This window comes from Periophthalmus magnuspinnatus, chromosome 19, assembly GCF_009829125.3.
Source record: "Periophthalmus magnuspinnatus isolate fPerMag1 chromosome 19, fPerMag1.2.pri, whole genome shotgun sequence".
In the NCBI taxonomy this organism is placed as follows: Eukaryota; Metazoa; Chordata; class Actinopteri; order Gobiiformes; family Gobiidae; genus Periophthalmus; species Periophthalmus magnuspinnatus.
In genome coordinates, this window is record NC_047144.1 from 19,974,758 (window position 1) to 19,991,828 (window position 17,071).

The 17,071-nt window shown below is 38.3% G+C and overlaps 2 protein-coding genes across 2 annotated transcripts in view; both read left to right on the forward strand.

Annotated features, from left to right (window-relative positions):
- Positions 1–909: 909 nt before the first annotated feature.
- LOC117386907 (PI-PLC X domain-containing protein 1-like) lies at positions 910–4,180 on the forward strand. The gene is made up of 7 exons (XM_055229684.1): positions 910–978; positions 1,053–1,167; positions 2,100–2,224; positions 2,562–2,693; positions 3,158–3,322; positions 3,392–3,587; positions 3,871–4,180. Exons 2-7 carry the CDS (start codon positions 1,053–1,055, stop codon positions 4,098–4,100), a joined length of 963 nt encoding a protein of 320 aa, XP_055085659.1. The 5' UTR covers positions 910–978; the 3' UTR covers positions 4,101–4,180.
- A 1,712-nt stretch (positions 4,181–5,892) lies between these two features.
- spata20 (spermatogenesis associated 20) overlaps positions 5,893–17,071 on the forward strand; it is a 90,626-nt gene continuing 79,447 nt past the window's right edge. Inside the window, exons 1-9 of the mRNA XM_033984283.2 lie at positions 5,893–6,148; positions 6,980–7,096; positions 7,732–7,796; positions 8,570–8,724; positions 10,278–10,421; positions 11,489–11,690; positions 12,670–12,800; positions 13,165–13,269; positions 14,012–14,086. Of these exons, the coding sequence (XP_033840174.2) occupies positions 5,940–6,148; positions 6,980–7,096; positions 7,732–7,796; positions 8,570–8,724; positions 10,278–10,421; positions 11,489–11,690; positions 12,670–12,800; positions 13,165–13,269; positions 14,012–14,086 (1,203 nt within the window). The 5' untranslated portion in view covers positions 5,893–5,939. The remainder of the gene's footprint in view (positions 6,149–6,979; positions 7,097–7,731; positions 7,797–8,569; positions 8,725–10,277; positions 10,422–11,488; positions 11,691–12,669; positions 12,801–13,164; positions 13,270–14,011; positions 14,087–17,071) is intronic.

Genomic DNA, 17,071 nt, shown 5'->3' on the forward strand with positions numbered 1-17,071 from the left:
CTACTTCCTGCCCTGCTCCATTTTCCTCACCCTGAACTCTCGCATCATCTGGACCCTGCGGCACAGGTGAGAGCCCGTAACCATGGAAACACCACACTCTGACCAATCAGGGACCAGTGTCAGTTTAGCACCTGTTTGACCTGAGCGAGTAAAGACGAGCCAATGAGAACGCTCCAAATGAGGCAGAGTGGAGGTTCAGGAGGTGGTGGTCCAGACCAATCAGAGCAGCTTTGTGGTTTGGACAGAGCCAAACGTTAAAGGCCCAAACAACCAAAACAAACATGGCGGCGTAGACAGACGTAGTTGAGCCTGTTTTCTTAGAAATCCAGACTATTTAGTTGCCAATTGTACCATTTGTGGAGGGAAAGATATCTCTAATTCACATCACTGATGGAGTGAGCAGGTGAAAGCTCTTAACCTCCAGAATTCACTCACTGAGCTGCAGTAGCTGCACTAGCACTAGCAGATTCATGATTGGCTGTAGTTTGGCTGGGGTTTAGGTAGTGACCATTCAGATCAGAGAGAGGCATTTTAGGCTTAAACCAACTGGATTTCAGCATTGAACCTGGCAACACAAATGAGAGACTCGTGTGAGGCTCATTTTGCTTTATGACTGGATAATCGTCTTGAACCAAAACACCAAATTATAACATAAACAACTTGCCCGTCATGTTTAATGGTTTTGTAATTGAAAATAAATCAGCCTTAGAATTGTTTATCAGTAAAAGCTATATTTGATTTGAACATATATCAAATCAAAATAGATATGGTTCCTTTAAATCTCCAGCATTTAACCTCAAATTAAACAAAAACAAGGAGGTGGCTAACGTAATTCAGTAACTGCTTGTGTTTTCCTGTTTGGTCACACCTCCTGGTCATTGTCAAACCTGTATTACTACAAGGACGCAGGAGCAGTGCTATGCCAAGTATTCCAGTAATTACACCTGACAATATTTAGAAGCTTGTATACTTGCCTGAGTGAGTATGACTTGAGCTAAATACATTTGACATATTTTGTTTATTTAATTGAAGGTTTGTTTGTTTTTTTACAGATGGCGCCAGGAAGAAAGAAACAAAACCAGGTTCAGAAGGACAGTTACAGTGACTGGATGTTACATCTACCTCCTGAAAAACACACGATAGCTCTGTGGCATCTAGTCATACCGGGTATGGATAGCACTATCAGTGCTATAAAGGCTAATCATTATCAGTGTTTAATGATTAGCCTTTATAACACTTGAGCTGTGAACAATGTAAGGCATTTTCAGCAGATCTCGCAATGGTATCATTTAAAGTTCATATGACACGTTTTCATGTTTTTTCTAATTATGACTTGGTTTGGTGGGATAGTGCCTGGTGTAAAAGTTTATCATAGTTTTAGAGCAGTTATGTGGAGGTTTGTGGGAGAAAAGTTGAAGAAAAGTACAAAAAAAAAAACAGGAAAAGTGTTGAGTTGGAAAACAGAATCCCTGACCGTTTAAACCAGGATTGTCCAAACTACGGCCCAGGGGCCAAATGCGGCCCTCACACAAATTTTTCTTGGCCCTCTTGCCTCTTTTTAAACTGGCCCAATTGATCAGGAAGTTTTGGTTTTTTTACTACAAATTGAAGAGATTCTACGTCTATAACCTGAATAACATCACATTGCATTGAGACACAGACCTAAAAATAATCTTCCAACTCTTATTAAAGGTACAAATATGTTTCAGCGTGCAGTCCTCGGTGAAAAAAGTTTGGACACCCCTGGCTTAAACCTTGAATTAATAAAGTAAAGGTGATGTCATTTATTTTTATTAACCTAATCATAACTATTGTGTAATTTTGACATGTTTTGGCCCTTGTTTACATTATGGTTGTTATGGAATTACCTCTACGTATGTCACAACCAGGAAGTAAAATTATACACTTCACCAACATAATAATAATAATTTGAAACACTTAAGATTAGGAATATTTTTTGTCCAAGTAGAAAATATGCATATAAATTGAACCTGATTATCATTGGAATCTCCTCCTCATCCATCATCCATTTTTGTCCTAATTTCTAACATTACTGATCTATTTTCATTCATTTTTTTCTTCTTTTCTTCTTTTTTCAGGCAGCCATGACTCGATGACCTACGATCTGGACATCAACAGTCCCATTATAGAGCCGGACATGCTGAAAAAATACAGTAATCTGCGCTGTGTACGCTCGATAATGAGGAACTGGGGAAGGACACAGGTCAAGTTTAGTCCATCATTAATGAATTATCTGTGTTTGTCTTACTGAAAGTGCCCGTATTGTGCTATTTTTTCATTTACGTTTTAATGTTTCCTCATCAAAAACAGACTTGGACTTGAGTTTTGTTTCATTTACACATATTTGAGTCACACTTTGAGGAGGTAACAACATTATAACACGGCCTAAAGGTCACAAGAGTCAATTTTGTGTAATATGGGACCTTTACTGCTGTACATTTAGTCACTGTAACACTCCTCAAACACTTTTAAGTTTTGTTTTCCATTGCATTGACGAAAACTTTGATGTCCGCTGAAGACGTCTGACCTTTCTGTTTTAGGAGGCGAATATCCTAGAGCAGTTGAACGCAGGGGCTCGCTACTTTGACTTAAGAATTGCTCGGAAAGAAAACGATCCCGACCCCAACAGACTGTACTTCTACCATGGGCTGCTCACACGCACAGATGTGGAGGTAACGTCGGCGACCTTTACTTTGAAAAACATCCATAAATATGTAACAAAATGTAAAAAAGACGATGTAAAAAAAGAGAGAAAAAAAACATTGAAGATACAGATTCCCAACAGCATATTTTTGAATACGTAACCTCCATAGACGGTATATATAAATGGACATAGCTAACCCGCTAGCCGCAACATTCCAAATAGAAAAGTGAGCAGAGGCACACTTCGGTTTATGTAGTTAGCCCTTCCCTTCAGATACAAGGCAGTGTCCACCAGCAATCTGACCAGAACTGAAGAAACAGCGAAACGTCTTCACACCTACAACTTTACGTCCAGTCGACAGATTTAAACGTTGTCTTTCGCTAGAGGAAGTATAGCTTAACCATATATTTATCAGTCTGAGTAATTCATAGTATGAGTGTATGTCATGTTCATAACCACAATAACGTTTACTGTTTGTACTGTTTGTATCAGACTGTTCTTAGGTCTATAAACGAGTGGGCAGAGCAGCACCCCAAAGAGGTCATCATCCTCGCTCTGTCCCATTTTAAAGGATTTGGTAGTAACGAAGTACAACTACACAACCATCTCACCGCCTTCATCAAAAACCTGTTCGGCTCCAAACTTGTTCCCAAACCTGTAAGCGCCCCATGTACACAGATCAGACGTGATGAACCATGTGTTTTACTCATAAATTCAATGTTCCAGATTCGAAAAGAAGACACGCCGACGTTGCAGAAGTGCTGGGATGAAAAGCAGAACGTCATAGTGTCTTACGACTACTACGAAGCCAACAAGCAATCAGTGTTCTGGTTCAAAATCGTTTACTTCTATGGAGACGGCATGGATTTGACCAAAGTGGAGGAACGTCTCACGAGGAATCTCAGAGCTGCCTCTCGAGAGTGTAAGTGCGTCCATCCTGAGCTACTTCATTGGAGGAAACTTCTATGTTCAGAAAGAGAGACGTCTCAGTGCTAACAATAATGCAAATTTTTAGGCATAAATATTAAAATAACAACACAAACAAGTATTCTACATATAAAAATAACTGGGTAGTTTTTATTTTTAATTGATTTCAAGTGACTGCTTGCTTTGAGAGACAGTAAATATACAGAAAATATGTTGTTGTTGTCCTATAGCGTACTGATATTGTAACTAAAAACTCCCCCATGTGTTGTTTTGTGCAGATTTCTATGTGTGTGGCCTGAATCTAACTTTACCAGAGAATGCAGGAGCTCTGAAGTACGTTTTCAGATGGAGGAGTCTGGCCTCTGCAGTCCGACACAGTTTACCAACGCTGCAGAGGTGGATCCAAACACAAGCTGCCAAATCTCCTCTCAATATAGTGGCTTCAGACTTAGTGACTGAGGGAAATTTGGTCACAACCATTGTGAATCTGAACGAAACGTCTGAGTAACTGGTTTTGAATAAACACTGAGACTGCAAAATACTGTACTATAGCCTCATTGCTTTAGACCAGGGGTGTCAGACTCATTTTCAGAGGGCCACATCAGCAAAATGGTTGCTCTCAAAGGGCCAGCTGGAAATGTAAGACAGTATGAATGTAAGTAAATGTAACCAAATGTAATGTAAAATAAATGTAACTATTTTTTAATCTTGTTAATTAACCTTTTCTGTATTTATGATGTATTCAAGTTACAAATATTGCATATGAATTTGCATAGACATAAAAAAAAAAAAAAATAATGTGTAACTGTGTATCTCCTAATAAACTGATATTTTAAGACAGTCATACCTTTTAATTTACCTTGTCAAGGGCCACATAAAATGACTTGGCGGGCCGCATTTGGCCCACAGGCTTTGAGTTTGACACATGTGCTTTAGACTATTTTTTTTTAACAATGAGAACTGATTTTTGGTGGGATGGGTTAAGACTGACAATGAAATAAAGTGGAGTTAATGCAATTGATGTTGATTTTAAATTTCATAAACTTGATAAATTTGACCCGACAGTGTCTCTAGATATGAAGTAAACATGTTCCAATTAAATATTTAGTAATAACAATGCTGGTTTGGTCTTCATTATGGCCAAGTTGTTTGTTATAATTTGGTGTTTTGGTTCTCAAGCCTCATGAGTCTCATTTGTGTTGCCAGGTTCAATGCTAAAATCCAGTTGGTTTAAATCTAAAACGCCTCTCTCTGATCTGAATGGCCACTACCTAAACCCCAGCACTTGCACCAATCATGAATCAGTGCTAGTGCAGCCTCTGAAGCTCAGTGAGTGAATTCTGGCTGTTCTGAGGTTTCACATGAGGCCATACACTGAGAATGAAAACAACTTGTATGTGTGTCCTCTATCTGCAGGTTAAGGCACTGGCACATAGTGTTGGGAAGAAACTGAATATGTGTACCAAAAATACATATTCTGAATACAAATTTTGAGTAACTGTATTCTGGTACAGTTACTATTTGATTTGGTAGCATTCAGTTACTATCCTAAACAAAAAGGAATGGGGTACATGGGGTACTTTATACTGTAGTTTTGTCTGTGAACTGCACTGTGGTAGTGGGAATAGAGAAAACACAGCTCCTACAGTGTGTTCATGTGTGACAAAAAATAATGCTGTTCATAATTATATGTCATGCTTTCTACTCTATAATATAATGCAACTCGGTGTAATGGAATATGAAAATACAGAATACTGAAAACCTGCATTAAAATGTAGTAAAGTGTAACACATTTTCAAACCATTCTTCTCAATACTGGCCATAGCTGTAGCTGACCACAGAGGTAAGTACCGGTAGTACTCAGTTACTTAAGTCCCACTGTGAGTAAGTCTACAAGTAACAAAAGCTTTATGTTGGCAATATGAAATGATTTGAGCATTTGTGCTGCAACACTCCTTCAGATGTAATGTAGTGTGGTCTATCCTTTGAAAATACTAGATTTTGTGCATTATTTAATGTTTTGCCCTTCGAATTACATTAACTTAAAATTAGAAATCAGGTTAAATTACTCTTACTTGAGTTGAACTTTTCCCAAATAGGCCCCCTACATCATGCTCTACATACACTGATACATCCATGTTTATTCATGTATGAACAGGCCTGATCTACATACACTGATCCATGTTATTGTGACTGTAAAAGCTGCACTGTCAAATGGTGCGACCTCTGGTGTAAACTTGCTGCATTACAAAAACACTGTAGCCGTTTGCCGTGTCATCCTACCTTGTGTTTGTGCAGTTTGCACATGGGCTGCAGCTCTATATCCCGCTGAGTACTTTACATTATCATGTTGTTGAGGCTCGCGTGGCAGCGCGCGCCCTGCAGCAGGACTAGCCCAGCAGCACTAGCGCGTCCCGGGACAGTTACAGCGGCTTTTCTGGACTGGAGACCCCGACAGCCCGGTGCTGTTTCAGCGCGGTGTTTCAGGCTTCGGTCCCGTCCCTCTCCTTCACACAGAGCGGCGTGTGTCCTCCTCTGCTCGGCCTACCCCCGAAGGTAACGTCCCATACACCACTGAGCTAACCCGGCTAATACTAACTAGCTTTAGACCATAGGCATTTCGCCCGGGGGCGGGGTTTAGCGTCCCATTGAATCACATGTGTGTCCATGGCAACCGCGCACTCGGACGAAATGCCTAGTATTTAGTGAGTAACCTTAAGCTAATGAGCGTTAGGTCAACTTTATACTAAATAACATTGGTATGTTGTTTTATAATCTGTGCTTAAACGTAGTGCACAAGAGGACTAACAAAATGAGTTTGCAATCAATGAATGACAAGTATGTTACTGTGAATGAATGAACCTGTCTGCTCTTACTCTGTTTACATAATATATATATATATCAATAAAATGGTTCATTAATAAAACATTATATGTGGTGCATTAAAGCTATAATAACTACATTGTTAAGCAAAGACACTGGAGACTACTGTGCACACGCACACACACAAAAACACTTTGGTCAGAGCATGTGGTTATGTTTATATGACAGGATTTTCTTGTGTTGTATTTACATCAGCTAAGTGACTGTGGGATAAAAAAAAGTTGAGTCTACTTATATCAACAACACAGAAAAAGTCACACATTTTGACCCTTGTTAACGTCATAGTTTTAAGGTTAGTTATGGAATTACCTCTACATATGTCACATCTGCTGTCCATATGTGCTGTCCATGTCCAACTAGGAAGTACAATTCTAAAATAAAATATTTATGGTAAAATCTTTAATATTAAGTGATGTAGTATGTTAGTAAAAAGAGTAGTCTAATTTGTCTGCACTCTCATGTCACCTGACCTCCACCCCTCCTTCTGTGTGTGTGTGTTTGCAGCTCAGTGTGGTTCAGGATGGCCTCAGGAGGTGAAGAGTCCTCTCACAGACACACTAACAGACTGTTAAAGGAGCGCTCTCCGTACCTGCTGCAGCACGCACACAACCCGGTCGACTGGTGAGCCTCTCTGCAGGAGTTGCACTATGTAACTTTTCTGGTAGAGGGTGGTGCCTCATCTGCTTCTCTTTTTGCAGTAGGGCTGCACGATATTGACATTTTCACAGTGTCTGACATGGAATCAGACTAAACATTTCCTGTTTTAGGTCACAGATAGATAGATACATAGATACATAGATAGATAGATAGATAGATAGATAGATAGATATCAAGGCTCATTTTGGATTTAATAAAGCTGATTTTATTCATGATTTTCCATATTCTTTAAAAAACAGTGCATTTTTATCAGCTGGAGAACTTTCATGTTACTGTGATATATTGAGCATGTTGTGATATAGATTATTACGTCAGTCAATATCGAAAAACTTCTGAGATATACTGTGCAGCACTACTTGGCAGATGTTATTGCTTTACCTTTTTGTCTCACATAATGATTTGAAACTTCTCAATTTCCATGGAGACGTCATCATTTTTAGCAAAGCAAAACTCCTGTAGCTGAATAAATGCAGTGACATCTCTGTGGAGACCAAAAAATGACTTGGCACAAGAGCCAGTATGATCTATAGTGAACTGTTTTCTACTGATTCTGCATGCCATTGCAGTTTAGTTCACATTCCTCACGATTATTTGTTCAGGTATCCATGGGGACAAGAAGCATTCGACAAAGCCAAGGCTGAGGACAAACCCATCTTTTTATCAGGTATGAGAGGTATTCTTCTTTTCAGTCATCATTGGGTCGTACCTTATGTACCTATGTAACTTTCACTCAAGTACATTTACTGATGAAACCTATTGAGTGATATTTTAGAGTGTAACAGTGCTCGACTCTACACGTGACAAAAGCTTTTATATTCAGAGGTCAATGTTAAATTACTAGAACATTTGAGTTTCTTGCACTGCTCCTTCAGATTATTATTATTATTATTATTTTTGTCTCATTTTTGTATCTCTCCTTTAAATAATGCACAAAATCCGGTATTTTCAATGTTTTGTCTTTCCATTTATACTGACTTCAAATTATAAATCAGATGTTATCTCCCAATACTCTTATAATAACTCAAGTAGTACTTTCCTCAAATACTTTTTTACTCCTCTTGAGTAATTTCTTGGATTGCTGCTGTGTATTTCTGCTTGAGTAATAGAAGAGTTCATCTGGAAAAACAGGTAAGTCCCATTTTAAAATGTGAACCCAGCCTTGCAAATTACTCTTTGTATAAAAGCCTTTTCAAATGCCAAATGTTTTTTGTTTTGTTTTTTGTTTTTTTGTTTTGCCTGCATTGTAAATATTGTTCAATTCCTGTTTGATGAATTCCACTGCACATTACTGTCATTGATAAAAGAGAAAATGGTAACAAAAAGAAAAAAACTAGATATCTGTTTTTGCAATTAAACTCTTTGGTGTCAGTACAGTTTCTGGCCCCTGATCTTCACATAACCATAATCTATAGTATATTTGTGTTTTTTGTGTAAAAGTGGGCTACTCCACGTGTCACTGGTGCCACGTGATGGAGAGAGAATCCTTTGAAGACGAGGAAATCGGTCAAATTCTCAGCGACAACTTTGTGTGCATCAAAGTGGACAGAGAGGAGCGGCCGGACGTGGACAAAGTCTACATGACGTTTGTGCAGGTATTTGAATGATTCTTATGGGGGAGTATAAACTGATATTTTTGCCCTTTTGTGATTAATTATGTGGTCCATTCATTTTTTGTACAATACTTGAACCTCAACCAAGACATTTACAGGCACGTTTTAACACATTTCTGATACACAGTCTGAATATCATTACCAAGGTTATGCTAAAAATATTGAAAGATTATTTTTTTGTCAATATCACCCACCTTTATATCAAAATGACCAAAAGTGTATGATACAAGACGTATTTTTATTTACTTATTGTCTCAAATATTAGTGTAAAAAATAATGTGACTCTGGTTCTACTCCAATTTGTTAACTCAACACATTTCACATAAATCAATTTTCAAACTATAACAAGTTCAATTTTTTTTCATGTTAACTGAGTACTCATTCAACAAAATATATTTTTAATCTCCGTTTATATAATTCTCAATGAAAACTTTCTTATACTGTAAGTAGTAGGCATTTTACCGGCTAAAAGTGCTGACATTTTCAACAAATAATTAAAAACTCAACACAAATGAATAAAAGGAGCGACTCGAGACTAGATCCAAGTTCCACTTTTTAATTAAGAATGAGTGTATCGGATCGAAACAAAAGTCACAGGAATCAGAGTAATACCATGACAAGTATCGAAATATATGATGCCAATGAGTTTTGTATTAAAATGCATTGAAACTCCTCTACTACAAATAATTTAGCCTTAGTGTTATTATCTTTGCTGTACCCCACACTGAACTGATCTAAAAATAAATCTGTCTGCAAAACCCCTCCAATTTTTATTTTTTTTTTTTTTAAGTCATAAATTTGATGCTACTTTTTGAGAAATTTTAAAAGGCCCATATTACACTATTTTCTGATTTATATTATAATGTTGTTTCGTCCTCACAAACAGACCTGGAGTTATGTTTTGTTTCATTCACACATGTTTAACACATAAACCCTGAAAATTTACGCTGAGATCTTCACTCTGTTCCACCTTGTGATGTCATCATGTGCCATTACAGGAAGTGCTCCTCTGTGTTTTTAAACTCCACACACCTTCACTAGAATCATTTAGATGGGATTGCCAGTCTCAACTGAACTAATGGGTGAAAGGAGCTGTTAACTTGAAAACAAGCACTTCATGACATCACAAGGTGGAACAGAGCATTTTGAGCGTTGGAGATGTAACAGACTAATAATAAAGGATTACCGGTACTCAAATTTGTGTGAATGAAACAAAACGCAACTCCAGGTCTGAGGGAACAACATTATAACAGGGATTAAAGCTCACAAGAGTAAATTTAGCATAATATAGGACTTTTAACTTTTAACTATTGATATTTTACAGTCAGTATTCATATATAGATATTATTATTGAAATATTTATGTATGTATTTTTTTATGTATTTTGAAGTTTTTAATAAGTAAAGCAAGATATACAATAAGATCAATATACAAAGTAATTACCTAGATATGTAATAAAAAAAAAGAAATAATAATTAAAAAAAATTGAAATATTGATGTATTTTAAGACATTTCCTGTTGGATTTGTCCACTAGGCGACCAGTGGAGGAGGGGGGTGGCCTATGAGTGTGTGGTTGACTCCTGAGCTCAAACCGTTCATTGGAGGGACCTACTTTCCTCCCAGAGACCATGCACGAAGACCCGGCCTCAAAACGGTTCTCAGCAGAATACTGGAGCAGGTAGAACCATTTACTAAAATCACACATTACAGTTTAGTGCAGTGTTTCACATTTTCAGACTAGAACCACCTTTAAAAAACCTGTTAGACTAATTTGTTTGTTTTACTTGATGTGAAACACTTTCAGTTACTATAAATTGGGAGAGATTTTTAAATTTTATCATTCTTCAACTCAGCAATAGAGGGCGCTGTTGTTTGTCAGTCATATAGAACGTTACCAAAATCTGAATTGTTTTGCCCAAAATGTTTTCTAAATGTCATTATTTCTGTGCAGTATTTCTCGATGTGAGTGTGAATGATACAGATGTGCCAACAAAATTAAACATAAATAGATTTTCCATAATAAGTCCTTTTCCAAAAAAACTTTTAATCAATGTTTTCTCACTCAAAGTTTATCTGGGATATAAAATAATTTGTCACATGTTTTTGTAAAGATACAGACATATAACACTCTTCTATTTCCATTTTGACTCATTAGTCTGTTCAAAAAGCCACACAGAGAATCCGGCAGCTCCAAAAAAATCGGTATTGAATATGAGCAGATATCGATATCGATGAATCTGTATTGATATATGCCGAAACAGTGTATAATGTGTATATAATGTTTTAAATCCAGTAGTGGAACGTAACAAAGTATAAGTAGTAATGTACTGTACTTAAGTAAAGTACAGAAACTTAAAAATTCGACTTAAGTACATTTTACTGTGGATACTTTTTACTTTACTCCACTACATTTGAGAGCAGTATCTGTACTTTCTACTCTACTACATTGCTGAACTGGACTGAAAAGTAAAAATAAATTTTCAGATGATTTGAGCTGATGATGATCCAAAATATGCATCATTTTTTTATTCACTATAACTATAGTTAACAACACTTGAACATTAAATATTTTTACTTTTTACTCTTAAAGTACAGTTTAAATAGGTACTTTAATAGTTTTACTTAAGTTGCTTTTTTTTATGTGATAACTTTATACCTCTGTATCTGTACTTTTACGTAAGTAACAAAACCGAGTACTTCATCCACCACTGTTCAGATCTCTTCTTGTACCTGTCGTCCCCCTAGTGGCAGAATAACCGCGGTGCTCTGGAGTCCAGTGGAGAGAGGATCCTGTCCGCTCTGAGACAGGGCACAGCTGTGAGTGCAGAGTCTGGGGGTAGTGTCCCCTTAGCCCCCGACGTGGCCCAGCGCTGTTTCCAGCAGCTGGCACAGTCCTACGAGGAGGAGTACGGAGGCTTTAGAGACGCACCCAAGTTCCCCACTCCAGGTACAGACCACATCACTGCTCCCTTTGGTAAATGATGGGGATCCTGACAAATGTGGCATAATCTGATAATCACTGACTTTCTCTTTGATTTGTACTGTTGATGGTTAGAATAAAAATTACACCAGTACAGACCTGTTTTGAAATGAACCGCATGTTGTACTTTATCACCGCAGTAAGTTCCTAGTTTTTTAGTTAGTTCCTAGTTTGGGAACATGGCAATAAAAGTCTTATGATTCTGATTCTGATCTCAGATTTGAATTTAAAACAAGACATATTGTGCTTGTGTCTGCTCTATAGTTATAATCTACAACACCCATGGATCATTATGTTAGAATTTGCACATTTTAAATCGCAATATTCATTTAAAATTACTTCATAAAAGAAACAAATGCTGACTTTCACATTAGAAAACTGTGGCACCCAGTGAGACCTGACGTCGCCGTAAACGTCATCAACAAAGCGCCGCATGCTGTCGACACCTTTGTACCAAATTCACTACGCAACACTGCTGAATCCTGAAGAAGAAAATAAAATTGGAGAACCAAGAAGCATGGCAGTGGAGTTGAAAACTGTGATTGGTCGGCAATATGGGGTTTGATCGCAAGTGATTAAATATTGCTCAGACAGGGACGAATCACTCCACATACAACTCAATGGTGAGAGGAAATAACTATAACATGGTTAAAAGCTCTAAAAAGTTAATTTTGAAGAATAGGTCCTCTTTAAATTCCATAAACGTGATCTAACTGCATCCCCAGATATGAGGTAAACATGTTCAAATCAAATACAGCTTTTGATGAGAAAAAATGTATGCGTCCTCTGTTGCAGGTTAAGGTTCTGGAAGTTCTTTGATGATTTGATGAGAGCAGGAGTCTATAACTCTTGTACTTGTACTCAGATTGTACAGTCCACTCTTTGCATTATAAGTTCATCCTTCCAGTATTTTTGGAGTTGACCTTTGGGGTTGTACTGTGTGCAGTAAACCTGATGTTCCTGATGACGTTCTGGTGTGAGAACCGCTCCAGCTCTGAGGGGGTGGAGGCTCTGCAGATGGCTCTCCACACACTGAGGATGATGGCACTGGGGGGCATCCATGACCACATAGCACAGGTGAGGAGAGGGGGGGCTCATGTTTTCACACTTGTCCTGGTTTGGTCCTGTTTGAGCCCAGTTTGGTCCTGATGCCCTTTTGGTTTGGTCCTGGCTGAGGGAGGGGTGACCGCACTTATTAGCCCTGGTGTGGCTTTTTTAGACTGTGGACAAAATAATTTCTTTGAGGAATTCTATGAGGAAAATAAATGGGATGGAACAAGGAAGAAGCTGAGTCGAAAGACAATTTTACCGGTCAATCTGTGTTCCTACCCTCACCTATGGTCATGAGCTTTGGGAAATGACTGTTAGTAACGGTCCTAGTTGTGATGAAGGACAAATACTATATTTGTTAATCTTCTCATTATGATTTGTGTGTTGTCAGGGTTTCCATCGTTACTCCACAGACTCTTCGTGGCACGTTCCTCACTTTGAGAAGATGTTGTACGACCAGGCTCAGCTGGCTGTGGCCTACATCACTGCCTCTCAGGTCTGTGCACAGGACTACAGGGCCTACTCCTCTTGTCCCGCGCCTTCAGTTTTCCATTTACAGACACATTTCCCATTCCTTCCAAACTGTAGTAACCATGGATTCTGCCAGACGCTTCGGTACCCTGGTTGATCTGGTTAAAACCCGGGCTGAGCAGGTACCGGAAAAGTCCTTGGTGCAGGTTAAGAAGGGATCATGGAAACACGCCAAACTGGGGCAGAGTAAGGCCAAGTAGGGCAGGTGGAAATGAACCTTTACTGTTGGTTTACTGCTAACTTATTTATAAATGGAAGAAGAAAACTGATCTTTGGGCAACAACTGAAATTACTTTTAGACTGAACTGCAAGAAAAACCTCAAATATGTTGGTCCACGTACACAGAGAAGTTGCAATGGACCGTACTGATTTCACTCAAATGTTATGATTCCTCTTTCCAAATCAATTTTTAATAGCTATACTTTATCTTGCCCTGTTTGACGCATTTACACAGTTACAAAACAAGCCTCAACATCCAAAACACCCTCGTTCGGCTCATTTCAACTTCACTTTGGACGCCGACTGAGCTGACCCGTTTTCCGAGTGGACAGCGCATATGTAACATGAGTTAATGAGGCCCTCCACGCGCCGTACGCACCGGCGCTTAATGAGCCCGTGGAGCTAGCTCAGCACCCACGGCTAAGTGTAGTTCACATTGTTCACGCCTGATTCTGAGCAGGTGTCTGTGCATGTGTGTGTCCCCCCAGGTTTCAGGAGAGCCCTTCTTCGCAGATGTGGCCCGGGATATACTCCAGTACGTCTCCAGGGACCTGAGCGATAAGGTAACGAGCGTATACGGACACAAAAATATAGATGTTATTAGTTAGTTACTTTATCATCCCCGCAGGGAAATTTGGTTTGGTTTCACAGCTGTACAAAACAAACGGTATTTCAAAGTGCACGCATTAATCGCACATCAAAACACAACGTAGAGAAGATATAATACAAGCCAAAAATACATCTGAACGGAACAGGAGGATGTAATTTACAGTTTGTTCGGTGTGTAGGGATTAGACAATAAACTATAATACCATTTATCATGATAAAAAAGTTAGACAATAGTCGTCCATGATTGCCAACAAAGGTAATCTCCAATATATCAGCAGAACGTGCAGAAAAAAGCTACTTCTTCCTGATTGTCTCCTCTAGATCATAGTTTTTTTCTCTTATAACAGTACAGTACTATAAAAGTTTCTTAAATATAGCATAATATTAAAATTATCATCAATAACATTTTAAATCTGTCAGCAATATTTATAATTGTTGTGATATAATCATTATTTTGGCCTTGATAATCGTGATTGTATCGTCCTGTGTCCCGTATCAGTGTTTCGATGGCTCTGAGGATGCGAAAATTGGGTTTTTAAAGCGGGTTCTGTTACATCTGAGGGTCCTGTGCGTCGTTTTGAGGGCAGCAGGGTGAAATAACGGTGCAGAGGGTGAGTGTGGTCCTGTGTTATAGAGCGTGCGATGCGTTTTATCGCTATAGATCAGGTTTGTCAAACACATTTTCACCGAGGGCCACATCAGCAAAATGGTCGCTCTCAAAGGGCCACATGTAAAATAAATGTAACTACTTTTTTAACTCGTGCATGAACTGTCCTTGTATTTATTTCTTATTCAAGTTACAAATATTACACATACATTTCTATAGATGTAAAAATATGGCTGTATAACTGTGTCTCTTGATAAACTGACATTTTAAGACAGTCAAACCTTTTAATTCATCTTGTTGTGGGCCACATAAAATGACATGGGGGGCCACATTTAGCCCGGGGGCCTTGGGTTTGACACATGTGCTGTAAATTTTAGCTGTAAGGGGTTGGGAGTTGGTAGGCTGATAATTTTTGGTTGTTTTTGTGAAAATGTTTGGGTTTTTGAGTGTGAGAATAGATATAAAACAGGATGAACAGTGCTTGAGAACAAACTGGATGATACTGGTGGATAATGTGAGAAGATTTAACTTAAAGGGCCCGTGTTACGTTATGTTCTATGTTATAATGTTGTTTCCTCATCACAAACAAACATGTGTGAGTGAAACAAAACACAACTCCAGGTCTAACACACAAACCTTGAATATTTAAGCAGAGTTTTTCCTCTCAAACTTCATGGCATCACACAGGAACAGAGCATTTTGAGCTTTGTAGATGGACAGACTAATAATAAAGTGTTACTCAAACATGTGAGCGAAACAAAACACAACTCCAGGTCTGTTACCTGAGGCTCTTGACACTAGAACAATCATTGCACTTCATCAAATGTGAAAAAATGCCTAAAACCAGTGATGCCTTGTTTTTTTTTTTTACCTTGAAACGGACCTTTTAACCTTTTTACCTTGAAACGGATAAAAACGTCTTCCTAACTCTCACAAACTCTTTGGCAGAACGCTGTTATTCACTTGTATACAAATTCCAGAGAAAAATCACATTCGGAAAGTAATAAGTTGGATACTGAAGCCTATTGCTGATTTGTGAACCTTTAAGCTCCAGTGAATTGAGGCCAACATGTTGACAATTTCGTTTGGCCAATATACTGTGTCAATATTTGCACTTTTTAGCGTGTCGGTCTTAAGTCTCCAGGCTGATATTTAGTTGCTGCTTAAAGAATACACATGAAACTGTCTTTGAACACTTTAGCGCAAAGAGATAACTGTACACCACATGACTGCACTGCTCTTTTAAACATTTGCAGTAAAAAAAGAACTGTCAGGGAGTTTGTAGTAAGTTAAAATAACATAATTTGGGGGAAATCATCCAAAATCGACCCTACATATTGGTTCTAAACATCAACAGAGCTTATCAGCGTCGTAGCGGCCATGAAAACCCCACATCGGTCGATCTCTACTGACAATGCTCCAAATGTCCCATCTCTAGGGGGCTCCACTGGCGTGCTTCTGGGGACAGGGACCTCCGTGATGTAGTGTCTCCACAAACTGCCGCATGTGCTCCTCTCACCCCACGCAACCCCCTTTTTTTTTCCTCCTCTGAGAGATAGGCCGCTGCACACAACAGCACACATCATTAAGACACATTATATAATCTAGGACGAGATCTATTATGTAATTATGGTGATCAGGAATTAATAGAGCAAAGGAATTAACTGGGTGCAAATATTTATATAACTCATGGATAAATCTGTTAGGCCGAAAAGGAAAATATTTAAATGTGCGTTGAGGTTCCTTGGGGTGAAAGATGAAACTATAGATGCGTAAACTATTTAATATTTTCAAATTCAGGAGTAAATTCTATATTATTAACCTCTTAAAACCTTTTTTTAGCGCCGCACACACGTATAAAACTTGCACGATTAAACTTCTCTCATTAGTTTATTCAGAAATACCTTGAAAACCTGCTTTTTCTTACAAAGTGTGAATGTGACGCCCCCTTTAAAAAGATTAAAGTCAAAAGTTACTGCGAGCTCGTTTGATGATCCACTCGTGCTTTCAAGTATTCTGCAAAGCTTGTGTTTTGTTTGCGTGTTTTAATAATATGCGCATTTAACCTTTTGTTTTCCTTTACGAGATAATTTCAGCGCTCTAATTACCTCCACTATGAAGCTTCTTTTGCTAATTAGTTGCTTCAAAGGCTGTTGTTTTTAGCCTTCACGTCTTCACTCAGCAGCGGCGTTTTGTTGGTGAATAAATCTTACATTAAAATACAAGGTAAACATGTTCAGATCAAATATATGTTTTGCGGATAATAGTGCTAATTTTTTTTTTGTGCGATCAAATTATTTGTGAAGTATTGTGCTCAAATTCATCTTACAGG

What these genes read in the sequence shown, in the direction of transcription:
- LOC117386907 (XM_055229684.1), top strand. Translation starts at nt 1,053, where the DNA reads ATGGCGCCAGGAAGAAAGAAACAAAACCAGGTTCAGAAGGACAGTTAC. An exon ending in GTGGCATCTAGTCATACCGG is followed by an intron (nt 1,168 to 2,099) that starts GTATGGATAGCA and finishes TTCTTTTTTCAG; the next exon opens with GCAGCCATGACTCGATGACC. An exon ending in CAGAGCTGCCTCTCGAGAGT is followed by an intron (nt 3,588 to 3,870) that starts GTAAGTGCGTCC and finishes TGTTTTGTGCAG; the next exon opens with ATTTCTATGTGTGTGGCCTG.